We start from the raw sequence: 19,074 nt of genomic DNA on the forward strand, positions 1-19,074 counted from the left end.
GCTGGCTTAGTAAGTCTGGTTAAAAAGGATAGAAAAAAGTTTATGAAACAAACAACTCGCCTACTGCAATCCTCCAGCTTTTTCATCCCACCGGTAAAATAGGTTCTGTCAAACTCTGCAATATACTTGTTGACTGCAATTATCGCTTCCTCATCTGATAAAAATTTCTTCCCAGCAAGATAAAGTTTCAACATACTGAATAGGAAAATGTCACATGGAACTAAGTTTGGTGAAGAGGGTGGATGAGTAACCAATTCAAAGCCTAATTCATGCACTTTCTCCATTGTTATTACTGATGTGTGGAATGGTGCATTATTTTTATGAAAGAGCACTTCATTGTATGCCAAACCTGATCTTTTTTTCAGCCAACAGAAGTTTCAAATGATCCAACAATGAAGCCCAATAGTGTCCAGTTACGGTTCTGCCTCTTTCCAAGTAATCAACAAAGATTATTCCTTGGGAATCCCAAAAAACAGTTTGTCATCACCTTACCTGCTGACAAAATGGTCTTTGCCTCCTTTGGTGCACTTTCACCAGCCTTTGTCCATTGTTTCAACTGCTATATTGACTCTGGTATGTAATTATGGATCCAGATTTCACCAACTGTCACAAATCAGCACAAAAAGTCTCTCAGATTGCAATTATCTGGGTCATCCACTCTCTGAAGGGCACTGAGGGAGTGAGAGCATATCACACAGCGAGTGAGCTGGTGTCTTCGGACGTAGTGAACAGCCTGATAGAGGGCGAAAAGCTCTGCGGTAAAAACAGTGCACTGGTTGAGAAGCCAGTATTGAAACTTATCATCCCCAATGACAAAAGCACAGCCAACAGTGTCGGCGGACTTGGAACCATCAGTGTACAAAAAAATGCTATCGGCAAGTTGTGAGTGAAGTTCAAGAAATTTGCAGCGATAGGTCAGGTCGGGAGTCTAATCCTTCGGGAACGAGCCGAGGTCAAAATGAACACAAACCTGTGCCTGAAGCCAAGGTGGTGAAAGGCTCTCACCCATTCGGAAAGTGGCAGGAAGTGTGAACTGCAGCTGCTGAAGCAGGTGACGAAAGCCGACGCCGGGAGGCCACAGAGAAGAAACGTACATCTTGTATTGGTGGTCAAGAATGTCATCAAAAAAAGGGTCAAAGGTTGGGTGGCCTGGCATGGAAGAAAGCCGACATGCATACCTACTGAACAGGATGTCGCGCCGTATGACAGTGGTAGTTCACTGGCTTCTGCAGAGACACTCTCAACTGGGCTAGTACGGAAGGCACCAGTGGCGAGACGGATCCCGAAATGGTGTATTGTATTTAGATGGCGTAAGATAGACAGCCATGCAGAGGAGTAGACAATGCATCCATAATCCAACTTAGAGCGGACAAGAGATCGATAGAGGCAGAGGAGGACAGTCCAGTCAGGTCCCCAAGAGGTACCACTCAAAACACGAAGGACATTGACGGACCAGGTGCAGCGTGCAGCCAGGTAGCACACGTGGGGAGACCAACTGAGTTTCCTATCTAATGTAAGCCCTAAGAGCTTCATTGCATCCACAAATGGGAGAGCAGTTCAGCCCAGTCGCAAGGATGGTGGAAGAAATGCCTTGTACTGCCAGAACTTGATGCAAACGGATTTGGTAGCATACTCCACGGTAAATTTTATTTTATTATGTGCGTCGTTGAACTTTTTTACTATTTCCACAATGTCCTCACGGGAACCATCGACAAGTAACAGAGTGTCGTCTACATAACGTTTGTAATAAACAATTTTATCCATAATGTTATCGTCAGAATTTAGAACTTTATCTTCAAGGTCATTGATAAAAATGTCCGCCATAGTTTCTGAAATACTGGACCCCATGGCTAACCCATCGTCCTGAATATAAAATTTGTTATTAAACGTAAAATAATTAAAACTTGTAATGAGCTGTAGGAGTTCAATAAATTCAATTGTCTCTTGCGTTGAAATTTTACCGTATTTCAGGAAATTTCTCTTAATGATTTCTATAGTTTCATTAACCGGAACACTGGAGTATAAGTTCTTAACATCCAACGAAACCAAACGGGAAGTGTCAGTGACTGGCGTATCTTTAATTTCACCTATCATGGTCATACTACCACGCACCGAATAATTATTATTATACACGTAAGTCTTTTTCAGAATTTGGTCCAACATTTTCGTTATTTTATATGCTGGACTATTTCGACCGTTAACAATCGGACGAACCGGATGCAGATCTTTATGTATCTTCACCTGTGATCTTAATTTGGGGGCCGTTTGATTCATGATAACACATCATCTTTTTTCGGCTTCTGTCAGCAGGAAGTGCGTGCGTTTAAGAACATTTTTTAGTTTAATTTGGAAATTGGCTGTTATGTCTTTAGGAATTTCCGTAATGCTATTTTCAACAAAAAACGCTAAGGTCTTCGAAACGTACTCCTCCTCTTTTAATATTACGACCGTATTCCCCTTATCCGCTTTCGTGGCAATAGCTTTCACTACATTAAGCTTTTTATTTATAGAATCGACAGTTAGTCGGTCTGCTCTAGTCTTATGATTAACACTATTTCTCTTATTTAGTTCATTTTTTACTATTTTATGTAGCTTATGACCGACATGCCCTGTTTCATTATTATTTAATTTAGCAATTTCTGTTGTCATTTTAGTGAGGGCAATTACTTCTTTCGCGACCTTCTTGTTAAATGACGGCTCAATATTAAACTTTAATGCCTTATTTAACATTTCTACTTCTGTATTATCAAATACAATATCCGTTTTGTTAACCACCCCTGGGTAAAAGTCTAAAGACGAAAGGCTTTGTTGTTGATCTTTTTCGTCTTCGTGCGTGTTATTATTTAATTTACGAAGTTTTTTATCTTGTTTTTCTTTTTTCTTTATAAACTCCTTCTGTAGTATTTTGTGAAGTCTACATGTAACCTCTTCCCATACGTTCATCAGTAATATTTCCCTGACCTTAGTCTCTGCTTGAACTATTTGTTTTTTAATTAAGTCTTTCTTTTTATACAGATGTTTAATTTCTGCGCGTATCCAAAACTTTTTTGCTTTTTCAACAGCTAGTCGTCCCGCCCATGACTTGCAATCACAAAGTTTCAACTTCACATAATTCGGGATAACATGATTCTTACCACATTCTTTATTAAAGTTTATGTTTGCGGCACTTTTTAATGACTTACGTCTTAAATTTTTGTATTTATACACTAACCTCAATGTCTCGCCTGACACTAACGATTTGATATAATCCATTATGGAGTCGAGGTAGCACTTGTCGTTATACTGGTTATCACTGTTAGCATTCGACCGCGATTCTTATACATATTTTAACAACGCGTTTCAAGAGACAACGCTCTCATCATCAGGTTGTAAAATCTATGTCATGAAATTAAACGGACTAAAAGACAAAATACCATCACCAATAGTTGGGAAGTCCATAGAGTAAAACAGAATTAAAAGTATATTTTACTGTGGGTCCTCGTCTTACATTGAAGTTGTTGACACAAGTCAATGGCCGTCCCATAGCTACCAAATATGCTGTCGACTGCGCCGGCTCGGGAGCTGTTGTGGACTGACGTGCCTAGGTGTTGTGGCGTGGTTACAGCCGTGTTCTTGACGGTAACGCTATGCTATTGGGCGCCTCATTTCCTTATTGCATTGGTCTGCCATCGTTAGCCTCTCGCAACTCCGTCATTGACATGCTACCAGTTTAAAGTCGCATGCCTGCCCTAAAATAATTCTAAAAACCCGCTAAAAAATCTCATTTCTTTAAAGTTATCTTGTACATTTAGGATATTGCTTTGTTTCTTTTCATGGATAGCTATCTCGAATTCCTCTAGTAAATCATGTTTCCTCCCTTTCTTTTCTGCATGCAATATTTCTACGTTGTCTTCTATGCTATTAAGGGGATGGCCTGTTTCATGTATATGGTTCGCAACAGCTGATTTGTCATAATTTCCTAACCTGAACGCATCTTTATGTTCTTTATACCGGATCGCGAATGGCCTTCCTGTCTGCCCTATATATTTTGCATCACAAGTTCTGCACTGAATCTTATAAACTCCCGATCTTTCAAACTTATTCCTCTTCTCGCCAATATCGTGCTTAAGGCTATACCTCACTAGGTTGTTAGTCTGAAAAGCTATTTTGACAGCGAATGGCTTAAAAATATTTGCTAACTTTTGTGAGACTTTTCCGTAGTATGGCATCGTGATAATTTTCACTTTCTCTCCATCAGGTTTATTCTTTTTGCACTTATTACTTTTCCGTAACAGTTTTTTAAGCAAATCTATTCTGTAACCGTTATTCATCGCTATTCTCTTAACGGTATTAATTTCAGTCTCCCTATCTTTTTCACTCATAGGTATATTGACTGCCCTATGCATGAGACTACGGAAAGCAGCTTCTTTATAAGCCTGCGGATGGCATGAATCATTCGGGATCACGGCATCAGTCGTAGTTTGTTTTCTATAAATGGACAATGCATGTTTGTTGCCCTGCTTTTTTATATTCAGGTCCAGGAACTGTATACAATTGTCAGTTTCATACTCCACGGTAAATTTTATTTTATTATGTGCGTCGTTGAACTTTTTTACTATTTCCACAATGTCCTCACGGGAACCATCGACAAGTAACAGAGTGTCGTCTACATGACGTTTGTAATAAACAATTTTATCCATAATGTTATCGTCAGAATTTAGAACTTTATCTTCAAGGTCATTGATAAAAATGTCCGCCATAGTTCCTGAAATACTGGACCCCATGGCTAACCCATCGTCCTGAATATAAAATTTGTTATTAAACGTAAAATAATTAAAACTTGTAATGAGCTGTAGGAGTTCAATAAATTCAATTGTCTCTTGCGTTGAAATTTTACCGTATTTCAGGAAATTTCTCTTAATGATTTCTATAGTTTCGTTAACCGGAACACTGGAGTATAAGTTCTTAACATCCAACAAAACCAAACGGGAAGTGTCAGTGACTGGCGTATCTTTAATTTCACCTATCATGGTCATACTACCACGCACCGAATAATTATTATTATACACGTAAGTCTTTTTCAGAATTTGGTCCAACATTTTCGTTTAATAACAAATTTTATATTCAGGACGATGGGTTAGCCATGGGGTCCAGTATTTCAGGAACTACGGCAGACATTTTTATCAATGACCTTGAAGATAAAGTTCTAAATTCTGACGATAACATTATGGATAAAATTGTTTATTACAAACGTTATGTAGAAGACACTCTGTTACTTGTCGATGGTTCCCGTGAGGACATTGAGGAAATAGTAAAAAAGTTCAACGACGCACATAATAAAATAAAATTTACTGTGGAGTATGAAACTGACAATTGTTTACAGTTCCTGGACCTGAATATAAAAAAGCAGGGCAACAAACATGCATTGTCCATTTATAGAAAACAAACTACGACTGATGCCGTGATCCCGAATGATTCATGCCATCCGCAGGCTTATAAAGAAGCTGCTTTCCGTAGTCTCATGCATAGGGCAGTCAATATACCTATGAGTGAAAAAGATAGGGAGACTGAAATTAATACCGTTAAGAAAATAGCGATGAATAACGGTTACAGAATAGATTTGCTTAAAAAACTGTTACGGAAAAGTAATAAGTGCAAAAAGAATAAACCTGATGGAGAGAAAGTGAAAATTATCACGATGCCATACTACGGAAAAGTCTCACAAAAGATAGCAAATATTTTTAAGCCATACGCTGTCAAAATAGCTTTTCAGACTAATAACCTAGTGAGGTATAGCCTTAAGCACGATATTGGCGAGAAGAGGAATAAGTTTGAAAGATCGGGAGTTTATAAGATTCAGTGCAGAACTTGTGATGCAAAATATATAGGGCAGACAGGAAGGCCATTCGCGATCCGGTATAAAGAACATAAAGATGCGTTCAGGTTAGGAAATTATGACAAATCAGCTGTTGCGAACCATATACATGAAACAGGCCATCCCCTTAATAGCATAGAAGACAACGTAGAAATATTGCATGCAGAAAAGAAAGGGAGGAAACTTGATTTACTAGAGGAATTCGAGATAGCTATCCATGAAAAGAAACAAAGCAATATCCTAAATGTACAAGATAACTTTAAAGAAATGAGATTTTTTAGCGGGTTTTTAGAATTATTTTAGGGCAGGCATGCGACTTTAAACTGGTAGCATGTCAATGACGGAGTTGCGAGAGGCTAACGATGGCAGACCAATGCAATAAGGAAATGAGGCGCCCAATAGCATAGCGTTACCGTCAAGCACACGGCTGTAACCACGCCACAACACCTAGGCACGTCAGTCCACAACAGCTCCCGAGCCGGCGCAGTCGACAGCATATTTGGTAGCTATGGGACGGCCATTGACTTGTGTCAACAACTTCAATGTAAGACGAGGACCCACAGTAAAATATACTTTTAATTCTGTTTTACTCTATGGACTTCCCAACTATTGGTGATGGTATTTTGTCTTTTAGTCCGTTTAATTTCATGACATAGATTTTACAACCTGATGATGAGAGCATTGTCTCTTGAAACGCGTTGTTAAAATATGTATAAGAATCGCGGTCGAATGCTAACAGTGATAACTAGTATAGTTTAATGAACTGATACAAAAGATTGTTGTGATAGCTAATTTATGGGCTTACACAAATGCACAGTTACTCCAGAATACACTATTATTGCGCATCATACAGTAAACCACAAAATTAACCTTGCCTTCTCATTTCTGTTGGAGTGCTGAGGCAACCTTCCATCTGCAGCAGTTATAAAAGGGAAGTAATTAAATGACAATTTTGGAATTATCAACATTGTTCATACAGCAATTGACAGAAGTCTCCTTCAACATAGTGTATGACTGCAAAACATCAAAATACACATACTACAGAGAAAATAAGGAATAATTCTTCCACGTATTTTCTACCACCTTGATTTTGAGCTCCTTAACTTCTGCCCACATAAATCACTGAACAAATATCTGGAAATCCCATCACATTTAGACAAACAGGCAGTTTGGAATATTATGTAAAATGTGTATTTTTGTAACACCTCTAGTTTACATGGAAATTACTAGTTCTCTGCAAGAAATGAGTGAATCAAATTATTTGTTCTAAGAAAAGCATGTTTCAACAATGTATTAATAGGTTTTTCTCACATGAATGTGGATTTTCTTACCCATAATATTATACAGCAACATTCAGTGTAAAACTGCATTTTAATGTTTAGTAAACAAACTGGCAGTTAAGATTCCCCATCTTTCTGTATGTTCATTGTTTATCAGAGGTTCCAAGCAGTGACACAACCAAAACAGTATTTGACAGGTTGATTGGTACTATAGCAATGCACGAACTTGATATAAACACACACATATAACTAACATTTATGACCTGTGCTATACTGCGCATATAAAAACAGGAATCTTACAAAAAGAGCCACTGTATGGAGGTGTCAACAAATAAACAAAACCTGATATTTAAACACTTTTATGAAATGTAAATATGATTGTTTGGAAGATTACTCACCACTGAGACTCACTATTTATCTTATTCTTGAACTTCTTCACAGCATATGTCGCACCATCCTCTTTGCTTATCACTTTGTATACAATACCATATGAGCCTTCTCCAATTTTTAATGGATTAGAGAAGCACTGATAAAAGTATGAATCCGCACAGTTGGGATCGTACAATGTACTCAGGCGCTTGGCTAATATTACGTTAAGGATAGCAATTTCAAACACTTGTCAATTACTGTAGGAAAGTCTCAATTATATTATGATTTTGAAGAACAAATGTAAACTAAGAAGTTAGCACAATTTCTACTTTGAAGTCAATGAAATAGTTATATAACTTCTACAGTTTTCAAATAAATTTTCCATTATGGAAGCAATGTACTGAAGCACCAACACCAATTGGTGAGGTGTGTGTGTGTGTGTGTGTGTGTGTGTGTGTGTGTGTGTGTGTGTGTAAAGGAGGGAGAGGGGGGGAGAGAGAGAGGGGGGGGAGAGAGAGGGGAGAGAGGGGGGAGGGGGGAGAGAGGGTGGAGAGAGGGTGAGAGAGGGGGGGGGAGAGATAGAGGGGGGGAGAGAGATAGAGGGGGGGGAGAGAGATAGAGGGGGGGAGAGAGATAGAGGGGGGGGAGAGAGATAGAGGGGGGGGAGAGAGATAGAGGGGGGGGAGAGAGATAGAGGGGGGGGAGAGAGATAGAGGGGGGGAGAGAGATAGAGGGGGGGGAGAGAGATAGAGGGGGGGGAGAGAGATAGAGGGGGGGGAGAGAGATAGAGGGGGGGGAGAGAGATAGAGGGGGGGGAGAGAGATAGAGGGGGGGGAGAGAGATAGAGGGGGGGGAGAGAGATAGAGGGGGGGGAGAGAGATAGAGGGGGGGGAGAGAGATAGAGGGGGGGGAGAGAGATAGAGGGGGGAGAGAGATAGAGGGGGGAGAGAGATAGAGGGGGGAGAGAGATAGAGGGGGGAGAGAGATAGAGGGGGGAGAGAGATAGAGGGGGGAGAGAGATAGAGGGGGGAGAGAGATAGAGGGGGGAGAGAGATAGAGGGGGGAGAGAGATAGAGGGGGGAGAGAGATAGAGGGGGGAGAGAGATAGAGGGGGGAGAGAGATAGAGGGGGGAGAGAGATAGAGGGGGGAGAGAGATAGAGGGGGGAGAGAGATAGAGGGGGGAGAGAGATAGAGGGGGGAGAGAGATAGAGGGGGGAGAGAGATAGAGGGGGGAGAGAGATAGAGGGGGGAGAGAGATAGAGGGGGGAGAGAGATAGAGGGGGGAGAGAGATAGAGGGGGGAGAGAGATAGAGGGGGGAGAGAGATAGAGGGGGGAGAGAGATAGAGGGGGGAGAGAGATAGAGGGGGGAGAGAGATAGAGGGGGGAGAGAGATAGAGGGGGGAGAGAGATAGAGGGGGGAGAGAGATAGAGGGGGGAGAGAGATAGAGGGGGGAGAGAGATAGAGGGGGGAGAGAGATAGAGGGGGGAGAGAGATAGAGGGGGGAGAGAGATAGAGGGGGGAGAGAGATAGAGGGGGGAGAGAGATAGAGGGGGGAGAGAGATAGAGGGGGGAGAGAGATAGAGGGGGGAGAGAGATAGAGGGGGGAGAGAGATAGAGGGGGGAGAGAGATAGAGGGGGGAGAGAGATAGAGGGGGGAGAGAGATAGAGGGGGGAGAGAGATAGAGGGGGGAGAGAGATAGAGGGGGGAGAGAGATAGAGGGGGGAGAGAGATAGAGGGGGGAGAGAGATAGAGGGGGGAGAGAGATAGAGGGGGGAGAGAGATAGAGGGGGGAGAGAGATAGAGGGGGGAGAGAGATAGAGGGGGGAGAGAGATAGAGGGGGGAGAGAGATAGAGGGGGAGAGAGATAGAGGGGGAGAGAGATAGAGGGGGAGAGAGATAGAGGGGGAGAGAGATAGAGGGGGGAAGAGGGGGGGAAGAGGGGGGGAAGAGAGGGGGATAGGGGGGAGAGAGAGGGGGGGGAGAGAGGGGGGGGTCGAGAAAATAGTAGCCAATAGTGATACTGAACTACACTGAACTGCTTTTAGAAGCTTGTATGAAAGAAAGTGTAAAGAACATATTCACACCAATAGCCACACAATAACTTTCACTCAATGCCCACAGAATGTTGTACATTTTATGGGCATATCTTAACCTGCTAAGTGTGGCATCATCCCTACTACACGATTCCAGCTAAACAAAAGTAACTTCGTGCAACCATAACAAATGATGATAGCTATGAAGAACAGCACTCCAGCTTTTGACGTACAAGTGTCCCTCATCATGGCACTTTATTTCAAAATACATAAGTGCACATTTATAACAACTTACGAACAACTGAAGTTGAAATAGTGACCGTGTTGGAGACACATCTGAGGGCAGGACAATGTATGGAATAGTTTGGCATGTAACAAGACGGAAATCATATCTTATATGGCTCTATGCTGGAGTCTAGTAAGTGCCAGACAGGCAAGATCTGGGCTATCAGCACATTTGGACACTTGAGTAAAAATGCAGGTCATGTCCAATTTTTTCAACATTTGAGTTATGTATTACTTCTTGCACCAATCATCCAGAATAATTATGACCACCTACCTAATAGCCAGTACATCCACCTTTGGCATGGATAACAGTGGCAGCATATCACAGCATGGAAGCACTGAGGCCTTGGTAGGTCACTGGAGGGAGTTGGTTGGTTAGTTTGGGGTATAAAAGGGACCAGACTACAGGGTTCAAATGGCTCTGGGCACTATGGGACTTAACTTCTGAGGTCATCAGTCCCCTAGAACTTAGAACTACTTAAACCTAACTAACCTAAGGACACAACATACATCCATGCCCGAGGCAGGATTCGAACCTGCAACGGTAGCAGTCACGCGGTTCCGGACTGAAGTGCCTAGAACTGCTCGGCCAACGTGGCTGTGCTCGGCCAACGTGGCTGGCTACAGGGTCATCAGTCCCTTCTTCCTGACGCAAGCCAGGCTCAAGGTACAAAAACACCCACAACACCTCCCCTAAAAAGAAAACAAATGGAATGAACAAAAAATGAGGAAACATACACCACAATGAAAAGTAGAAGGAGGTATTAAAACCATCATATGGTCTGGGCTGGATGATGACAATAATAAAAGAGGATGTCAGCCACTCTGCAACACATTAAAATGTCCAACCGAAAAAGACAAGGCGAGATGAACACATGCAGGATAAAGATGACCACCAAGACAAACAAATGCAAAGAAAGTGCGACAGAGGTAAAATGGAGGGAGGGTGGTGACCTCAGAAGGCTAAATGCCCAACCTTAGATGGTACGATAAAAAAAAACCCCTCATGAATAAAACAAAACTAAATCTGCTGTTGAGGCATTGTCGCCCAACACCGAAGGTAGGGTGCTGGGAAGGTTAAAACTCCGCCGCAGAAGGGCTGAAAGTGGGCAGTCCAATAAGATGTGGACGACAGTCACATGTGAGCCAGAGTGACACCAAGGTGGATGCTCACGACAGAGGAGGTAACCATGTGTTAGCCACATATGGCCAATGTGGAGCCGGCAGAGAACCACAGAGTCCTTGCGAGAGGCCTGCATGGAAGACATTCACACATTCATAGTCTCCTTAATGGCAGGCAGTTTGTTGTGCGTACTCAGATTATGCCTTCTGTCTCCCAAAGCTGAAGAACCTTGTGGCACAATAATGATCGCAAGTCAGTTATGGGGGATGCCGATCTCCAGAAGCAGTTTCCATGTAGCCTGTTTGGCCAGCCTGTTGGCAAGTTCATTTCCTGGGATTCCGACGTGACCTGGGGTCCACACAAACACCACTGAACAACTGGACCATTCCAGGGCATAGATGGACTCCTGGATGGTCGCTGCCAAAGGATGGCGGGGGTAGCACTGGTCGATAGCTTTCAGGCTGCTCAAAGAGTCAGTACAGAGGAGAAAAAACTCACCCGGGCATGAGCGGATGCGCTCAAGAGCACGAGAAATGGCTCCCAGCTCTGCAGTGAAAACACTGCAGCCATTTGCAAGGAGTGTTGTTCAATATGTCGTCCATGAACATATGCGAAGCCAACACCACCATCAGCCATCGATCCGTCAGTGTAAACCACTTCATAGTCCTGGTACATGTCAAGAATCGAGAGGAAGTGACAGCAGAGAGCCACGGGGTTAACTGAGTCCTTAGGACCATGTGAAAGGTCCAGGTGAAGCTTTGGCCTAGGTGTACACCATGAAGGTATATGTGAATGGACCTCAAGTATAGGTGATGAAGGCAATGACTCCACTTCAGACAGAAGAGATCAGACGCAAACCACAATTTTAAGCCCTGACATGGGCCTTGTCCTAAAAGCTCCTATTACCAGACGAATGCCACGGTGGTGCACTGGGTCAAGTAAACGTAATGCTGAGGGCGCTGCCGAACCATAAACCAAACTCCCATAGTCAAGGCATGATTGAACAAGGGCTCTGTAGAGCTGCAGCAGCATAGAGCGATCTGCACCCCAGTTGGTGTTGCTCAGGCAGCGGAGGGCATTGAGTGCTGCCAGCACTTCCGCTGCAGCTGACAAAGACGAGGAAGCCATGTCTATTGGGTGTCAGAAACCAGTCCTAAAAACTGATATTTCTCCACAACCGTGAGTGGATTGTCATTAAGGTAAAGTTCTAGTTCTGGATGAATGGTACGATGCTGACAGTGACAGAAGCGCACAACACATGACTGCGGCTGAAAACTGGAAGCCGTGGACTAGAGCCCATGACTGCGCCTTGTGGATGGTTTCCTGTACGTGCCACTCAGCAACACCAGTACTGAAGGAGCAGTACAAAATGCAGAAATCGTCTACATACAGAGAAGGTGCTACTAGACCATTAACAGCCACTAAAAATATACACTCAATACAGAGCCATGCGGGACCCCATTCTCCTGGATATGGAGGGGCACTATGGGAGGCACCAACTTGGACATGGAAAGTACGGAACAATAGGAAATCTTGGATAAAAATCTGGAGTGGGTCCCGGAGACCTTACTCATATATTGTGGCAACGATATGATGTCACCAGGTCGTGTCTTAAGTTTTTCGTAAATAAAGAGAGACGGCAACCAGGTGTTGGTGTCTGGAAAAGGCTGTTCGGATGGCAGGGTCGAGGGAAACTAGATTATGGTAAAGTGACTCTGGTGGAAACCACCCTGGCATGGAGCCAGTAGACCACGTGACTCCAGGACCCAACACAACTACTGACTTACCATATGTTCTAACAGCTTACAAATAACATTGGTGAGGCTGATTGGCCAATAGCTATCCACATCAAGCGGGTTTTTACCAGGTTTGAGCACTGAAATGATGGTGCTCCCCCGCCACAGCAATGGAAAGACGCCATCGCACCAGATCCGGTTGAAGATAACAAGGAGATGTCACTTGTAGTCTGACTAGAGATGTTTGCTCAAGTGACTTTGGATCCAATCTGGCCCAGGAGCTGTGTCGGGGCAATATGTGCCCTGAGCTAACGGTGACACAGGACTGGTGGTGCTTGCCAGTCCCCAGTTCAGGGACCCCGGGGTTGCCAAGCCCATACCTGGCAAACTAATGCTGACATAAAAGAATTGTTCAAACGGTCTATCAAACATGTAGCTAACTAACCAACCAATGTTTTGGAGAGGCACATCAGTGTTACTTCTAGTGTCGTAGTGTGGGGAACCACAAGGTACGACTTCATGACACAGCTGTTACTGACTGAGGGAACATCCATGGCCAAACGGTACATCTCAGACATCTTGCACACACTCGTGGTATCTCTTGTGCGACAGTATCGTGGTGTCATTTTTTATGATTTCCACATACTGCATGAATCGTCATGAAATATTGTCAGGAGGCCCCCAAGCTTATGGATATTTTAAAAAGTCACAATTAAGATAAAATCTTTATTTATGCAACCAATTTCAGTTGACTGACTCATCATGTTCCTGTATGCATCTATGAACTGTGTGTGACACTGAGGTAACCCCATACCCAGCAAGATCCCCAGACCTGGCCCAGATAATACATGTGGAACCAGCTCGGATGTCAACTCTGTCCTAACACCAGTATCAGAGACCAGTTAAACAGTTGTGGCCTGCTTGCCTCAGGAGAGACTACAACAGCTTTATGGGACCCTCTCCCAAATGAAACAGTGCCTGCATCCAGTTCAGACGGGTGCAAAGTCACAGTGATAAGTGGCCTCACACTTTCAAGTTTAGCTGAATCACTGAAATATTGCATGCCTTCTCAATCTGTGAAGTTTCGTAAGGGTTCTTAACTTTTTTTGTCAGGCAGGGGCCAGTTAGATCTGAAGGACCTCATTTGAAAGCTTAGCAAAATCTTCAGTCTCTTGTCTCTGCCTATCAACCATTCAATGCCTAAATTACACACAGAGTTGTTACCTTTACACCTTGCATTATTCCACAAAGCACTTTCCATTAACATACACTAGATTAATATCTGTCACTGTATCAATTGTGAACGTGGTTTGAACTGAAATATTGGGTATTTCTGAAGGTAGAACTTTTTTAACAATCAAGCAAAATAAAAACTTCTCATTTAAGTCATATGAATAGAACAAGCAATACACACTTTTTTTAATAAACAGGTAAAGTGCACAAGCAGAATATGAACAGTCATATCTAAGAAAATTATTTACATAAATAAAATCACAAAGTTTCAACAAAATTTATGTAACTATTACTGAAACATGAGCTCTCAGGTATAGATATAAGGATACAGTTGCCCTCCTGATAAGATAACACACTGGCTCCAGCTGGTGCCACTGGCCTGCCTGACGATCGTCTTGACGGTTTAGGTGGTACGAGCAGTTTGATAAGGTCCTCTGCCTGGAACACAAATTTCTATGAAAATTGGGGTACACTATATATAAATTTGACACAAATGCTCCTGATATACAGTACTGAATGGCTACTCAGCCATTAGACTACATTCTAACAAAAAAGATGCAAATATACATTGCTATCTTGCGTTCTCTCCTGTGGCCATGCACAGCTTCTGGCAAATAATGCAAAATTGATAAATTAAGAATGTTAGTTCTGGCTCAGTACCTACTCAATGCAAGATTGTTGCTGCTCTTAAATGATACAGATAGCACCCTCCACAATATTTTTAGACAAGATATGTCTACTTGAGGTTTCAAGAAACTAATGAAAGTAGCATATGAATTATATGTATTTTCCAAATATAACAAAATTAACCATCAGTAATTTATGTATCAAGAGTGGTATAACAGTAAAGATGGAATTGTAAAGATCCTGTTAGGCATACGACTTTTCTTCCGAAAGCAACAGGAAAGCATTTTCCAAAATTGGTATCACTGATAGTTGCACCTAGCCTCCATAAATCATATCTGGAGATATTGCCCAAATTATTAAAAATGGCCGCCAACGATGTTTCGACATGCAGTTCTAGTTATGAGGCTAACAATCTAAGATAATTTTTCTGTGCTTAAATTGTGAAAAAGTGCCTTCTATGTTGAGAACTTGTATGCTCTAATTTCATCATCAAGTTAGTCTAAATGAACACTCAATTCTCAACTAATTTTGTTTGTTCCTGAAATATGACTGTTAGCATTCTGCAAGTTTCATTTTGTTAGGTGTGTGACAAGCCTGTTCTTATTCCAAAATATTGGCTAAATCTAGTGGTTATGTTTCCTACACCTGGGAAAGTAAGCTGGAAAAATTGGAGGAATAGGCCAGCAGGTGAATAAGAAAAACATTCTAAAGTGAAGCAGTAAGAGATAAGCAGAGTGTATCACCAAAAGAAGACGATAGTGCAACATTGGCAGACCATGAATAGTAATGCAACAGGGCTGCAGAAATGAAACACTGCCAGTGAGAATGAGAAAAATTTACAAGGCAGCAACGAGAAACAAATGTTCATAAAATTTCTCCTCAAGCATCGGGAAAAATCAGTCCACAGAGTTAAGAACGCATTGGCAAAGTCACCCAGTAAACAGGCTAGTGGTACTACAGCAGATTCATTGCTAATTGTCACCAACAAAAACCACCCTAGTTTTTAGTGAAACATCATTCAAGAAATCTGATAACGTTGCACATGATATCTGTGATGTGATTAAGGCTTTCTATATCTGTGATATTAGCAATTAGAAATTCTCAGTCCAATATAGGCCTACACAATATCTTACTTGTAACGTCAACTGTAAATGATGAGACTGAGGAGACTAATTTTGCAAAAACCAACAACCATCTTTGTTTAACCAGATGACAAGGATGAACAGGTTTTGACTGATGGTATCCACATAGTGTCTGTTTTATCTGAACCAACAGCTGGCAGGAGGGATAATTTGTTTAAGTATAGTGTTGTTTTATTTGATATTTAATGTCTGTTTATGAATGTGTCATTTGATATTAAATGCCTGTTTATGAGCGTAGCCTGGTAGAGTAATTGTGGACCTCACTCAACATCTTTTCATGAAGTATAGGTACCATCAGGTGGTTTTCTTACTAGTTCAAAGACTAAATGAGCCTTTACTCTTGTTTTATAGTTTTCTTGTGGTATATGTTTCAATCCTGTTAAGCTCTACGGCAATTAATTTATTATGGACAAAGTGTCGCGTGCCTAACACACACCAAGTTTCTATAATAATAGATAACAAGTAGTAGAAAAATAGAAATAACGTATCATTACAATGCAAGCATAATGAAAGGTTCTGGCTACCAGTAAAATAATATACATCAAATATGTAACTAAATTCCGTAAGATTTTCTCGAATTACCAAAATAATTATTTTCCATGCCTTTTTCTCTGTCACATGTTTAACAGAAGTAAACTAATTTATTTTACACACAAAAACAAAATTTTTACTTGTCATTAGTGATTGTCCAAACTATATTAGTTGCTATAATTATTTATAAATTGAAAGGTACATGCTATAATTATTTATAAATTGAAAGGTACATAACAATTATTAAACAGCACAAGCAATGGTAAGAAACGTCAATGTGACATGCCTAATGGAAAAAAAATTATATATATATATCGCTGTGAAATGCCTTGCATATTGTCTCTATAGTTTATTTTTAACTGGCTTTTACACAATTGTATACAGAAATCATGCTCCATTTCAGCCACATTAGTGATATTTGAAAACTGACTGTGTCATACAGTTTATTTACGATTACAAAACCATTTTCCATTACATATCTCCCGCTATTAATACAGATTATATCTGAAACACTGATTCCAACACTACTTCACAATCTTCATCCTCTACTATGTGATCATTTCATCACATGGGTTTAACCTACACAACTTTAAGATTTACTGGATTATTTGTACATGCATTTCAAATAAAACTTTAATATTACCACTGATTTCCAATTATTCTTACTCGGAGGAAGTATTTTACAAACACAAAGTAAAAGAATTACAGATATAACATTAGTTGCAATGGGGTCCACAGCCAAAGCAAAATTGTTAGAATGACATCTGGCAGACTGGCTGCCTTAACTTTGAAAAAATCATTCTCTTATTTTGTCTTTTTCATTACTGCATAGTTTTGGCTGTTTAACAATTTTAAGTGTATGTTATAACTCATCAGACATATTTTGCTTCGTCAGATCTGTGTGTTAGTCGCATATTCTTAAAATGCATTCTGGTGGCTAGGCTTCAAAATAAACAAACGACAATACCAACCGTGAATTCATATTCCCTTCTTACAAGAGGATATACCAGTTTTTGGGAGAGGACATTTCATTTACTTTAAATTATCATTATATTTGCATGCGGTATGTTGCAAAGCTGCTGTGTCATGTGGTTATTTTAAAGACCAGCCATCCTACTGGATTTTAACAATGTATGATCAACATATATTTCAAGTATAGCGCAAATATGTCCATTTGATGGGTTATACCACAGAGAAATTGGCTATTCAGCCAAAACTGTGCAGCAGTGAAAAAGAAAAGGCAAAAGGAGATTCTATTCCAAGTTACGATAGCTCCTGGGGGCAGCTTGTCATTCAAAAACTTATAAATCTACTTTTTTAAGGCTGCCACAGAAAAAATATCAGCAATTCCATGAATGAAACATCACAGGGTGGAAAAAACTTAATGCCATCTCTTCAACCAATAGTTAAAGATTTATGTATACTGTCCAGAATGAAATTTTCACTATGCAGCTGAGTGTATGCTGATATGAAACTTCCTGGCAGGTTAAAACTGCATGCCAGACTGATACTTACCCCAGGACTGCTAGTCCCAGAAGTTTTCCAGAACTTCTGTGAATTTTGGAGACAAGGTACTGATGGAAGTAAAGCTGTGAAGACAGGTTGAGAGTTGTGCTTGGGAAGCTACGTTGGTAGAGCGCTTGCCCGCAAAATGCAAAGGTCCAGAGTTGAGAGCCTCATACTGGCACACAGTTTTAATCTGCAAGGCAGTTTCATACATACACTATGTTTACTATCTGCTTTTTTATTTGCATTTTGGCATATTTTCACTTCTAAACCATCATATCGTATAAAAGGAAGAAACTTGGAAACAGATTGTTCTTTATCATTTCCCTTGCAATGAAAAAAGCCTCACTGCCCCATACATGAATAGTTTCTTTATTACATTTGTAAATATAAGCTAACTAAAAACTGGACAAGTCACTCCTGGGATTCAGGCTGTTCAGGTAAGCACCCTTCACCAGCCAATGTTGTTCATCTTCCAGACAGGATTAATGATTAATTGTATTTAGCAACTTCAACCCAGTTGTAGAAGATGAGTACTAGTTATTTTATCTACAAGATAAACAGTACTGAGCTGAAAACTGAAGCAAGTATTTTCATAAATATTAGCAATATTTCTCATTCTGTTTCTTTTTGTTGTTGAAGAAGCAAGACACTTTGCTAAAAGGCACAGATTGTACTAAATGAAATTTTTACAACTGTAGCCAACATTCTCAAATTACATTTCCACAAATGTGCCAAACTTTGAAGTCTACATCTTTTGTGGACAAGCTCATCTAAAATAAATTGAATACCAGACAGAGAGAGAGAGAGAGAGAGAGAGAGAGAGAGAGAGAGAGAGAGAGAGAGAGAAGAAGTACCTCAATCTGAAGAAAGTCACTATGTTCAAGGGGTCAACCGCCTTTACCAAAGACAATGACGAATTGCCAATCAAGTAAATTGAGTATCTCTGCATTTGTAATACATACCATTTCCATTGAGAAACACAAGGGAAATTCAGTCTTATAGTTATTTCAAGTAACTAATATGATATGCATTTTTGAGGGGGGATGGGTCTAGTAATATAACACTTATACTGACACCCAAGAAAAAAAAAAGAAAAAGTCAGAAATGTATGACACATATCCAAAGGAGTGATATATCTTACTTGAAACCCTAGAACTTTTAACATTTCGGTAAAAGTTCACTCACGATGTTGACGGCACTTCCACTGTGCACTGCAATCAGGCTACACCACAAATCAGTCCGTCACCTCAGCCAATATTCCTCCAGTTACATTCATTGATTTTGCCAACTGATACCCAAACTATAATACTGGAATACAAAATAACATTCCAAAAAATCCTATAGTATG

At 40.9% G+C, this 19,074-nt stretch overlaps 1 protein-coding gene across 5 annotated transcripts in view; it reads right to left on the reverse strand.

Annotated features, from left to right (window-relative positions):
- LOC126248806 (membrane-associated tyrosine- and threonine-specific cdc2-inhibitory kinase) overlaps positions 1-19,074 on the reverse strand; it is a 181,114-nt gene that overhangs the window by 159,898 nt on the left and 2,142 nt on the right. For all 5 annotated transcript variants that reach the window (XM_049950207.1, XM_049950203.1, XM_049950204.1 and 2 more), the window contains exons 2-3: positions 14,247-14,355; positions 7,533-7,716 (exon numbers count right to left, since the gene is read on the reverse strand). In XM_049950207.1, coding sequence (XP_049806164.1) covers positions 7,533-7,716; positions 14,247-14,355 — 293 coding nt within the window. The remainder of the gene's footprint in view (positions 1-7,532; positions 7,717-14,246; positions 14,356-19,074) is intronic.

Source organism: Schistocerca nitens, chromosome 3 (genome assembly GCF_023898315.1).
Source record: "Schistocerca nitens isolate TAMUIC-IGC-003100 chromosome 3, iqSchNite1.1, whole genome shotgun sequence".
Classification (NCBI taxonomy): domain Eukaryota; kingdom Metazoa; phylum Arthropoda; class Insecta; order Orthoptera; family Acrididae; genus Schistocerca; species Schistocerca nitens.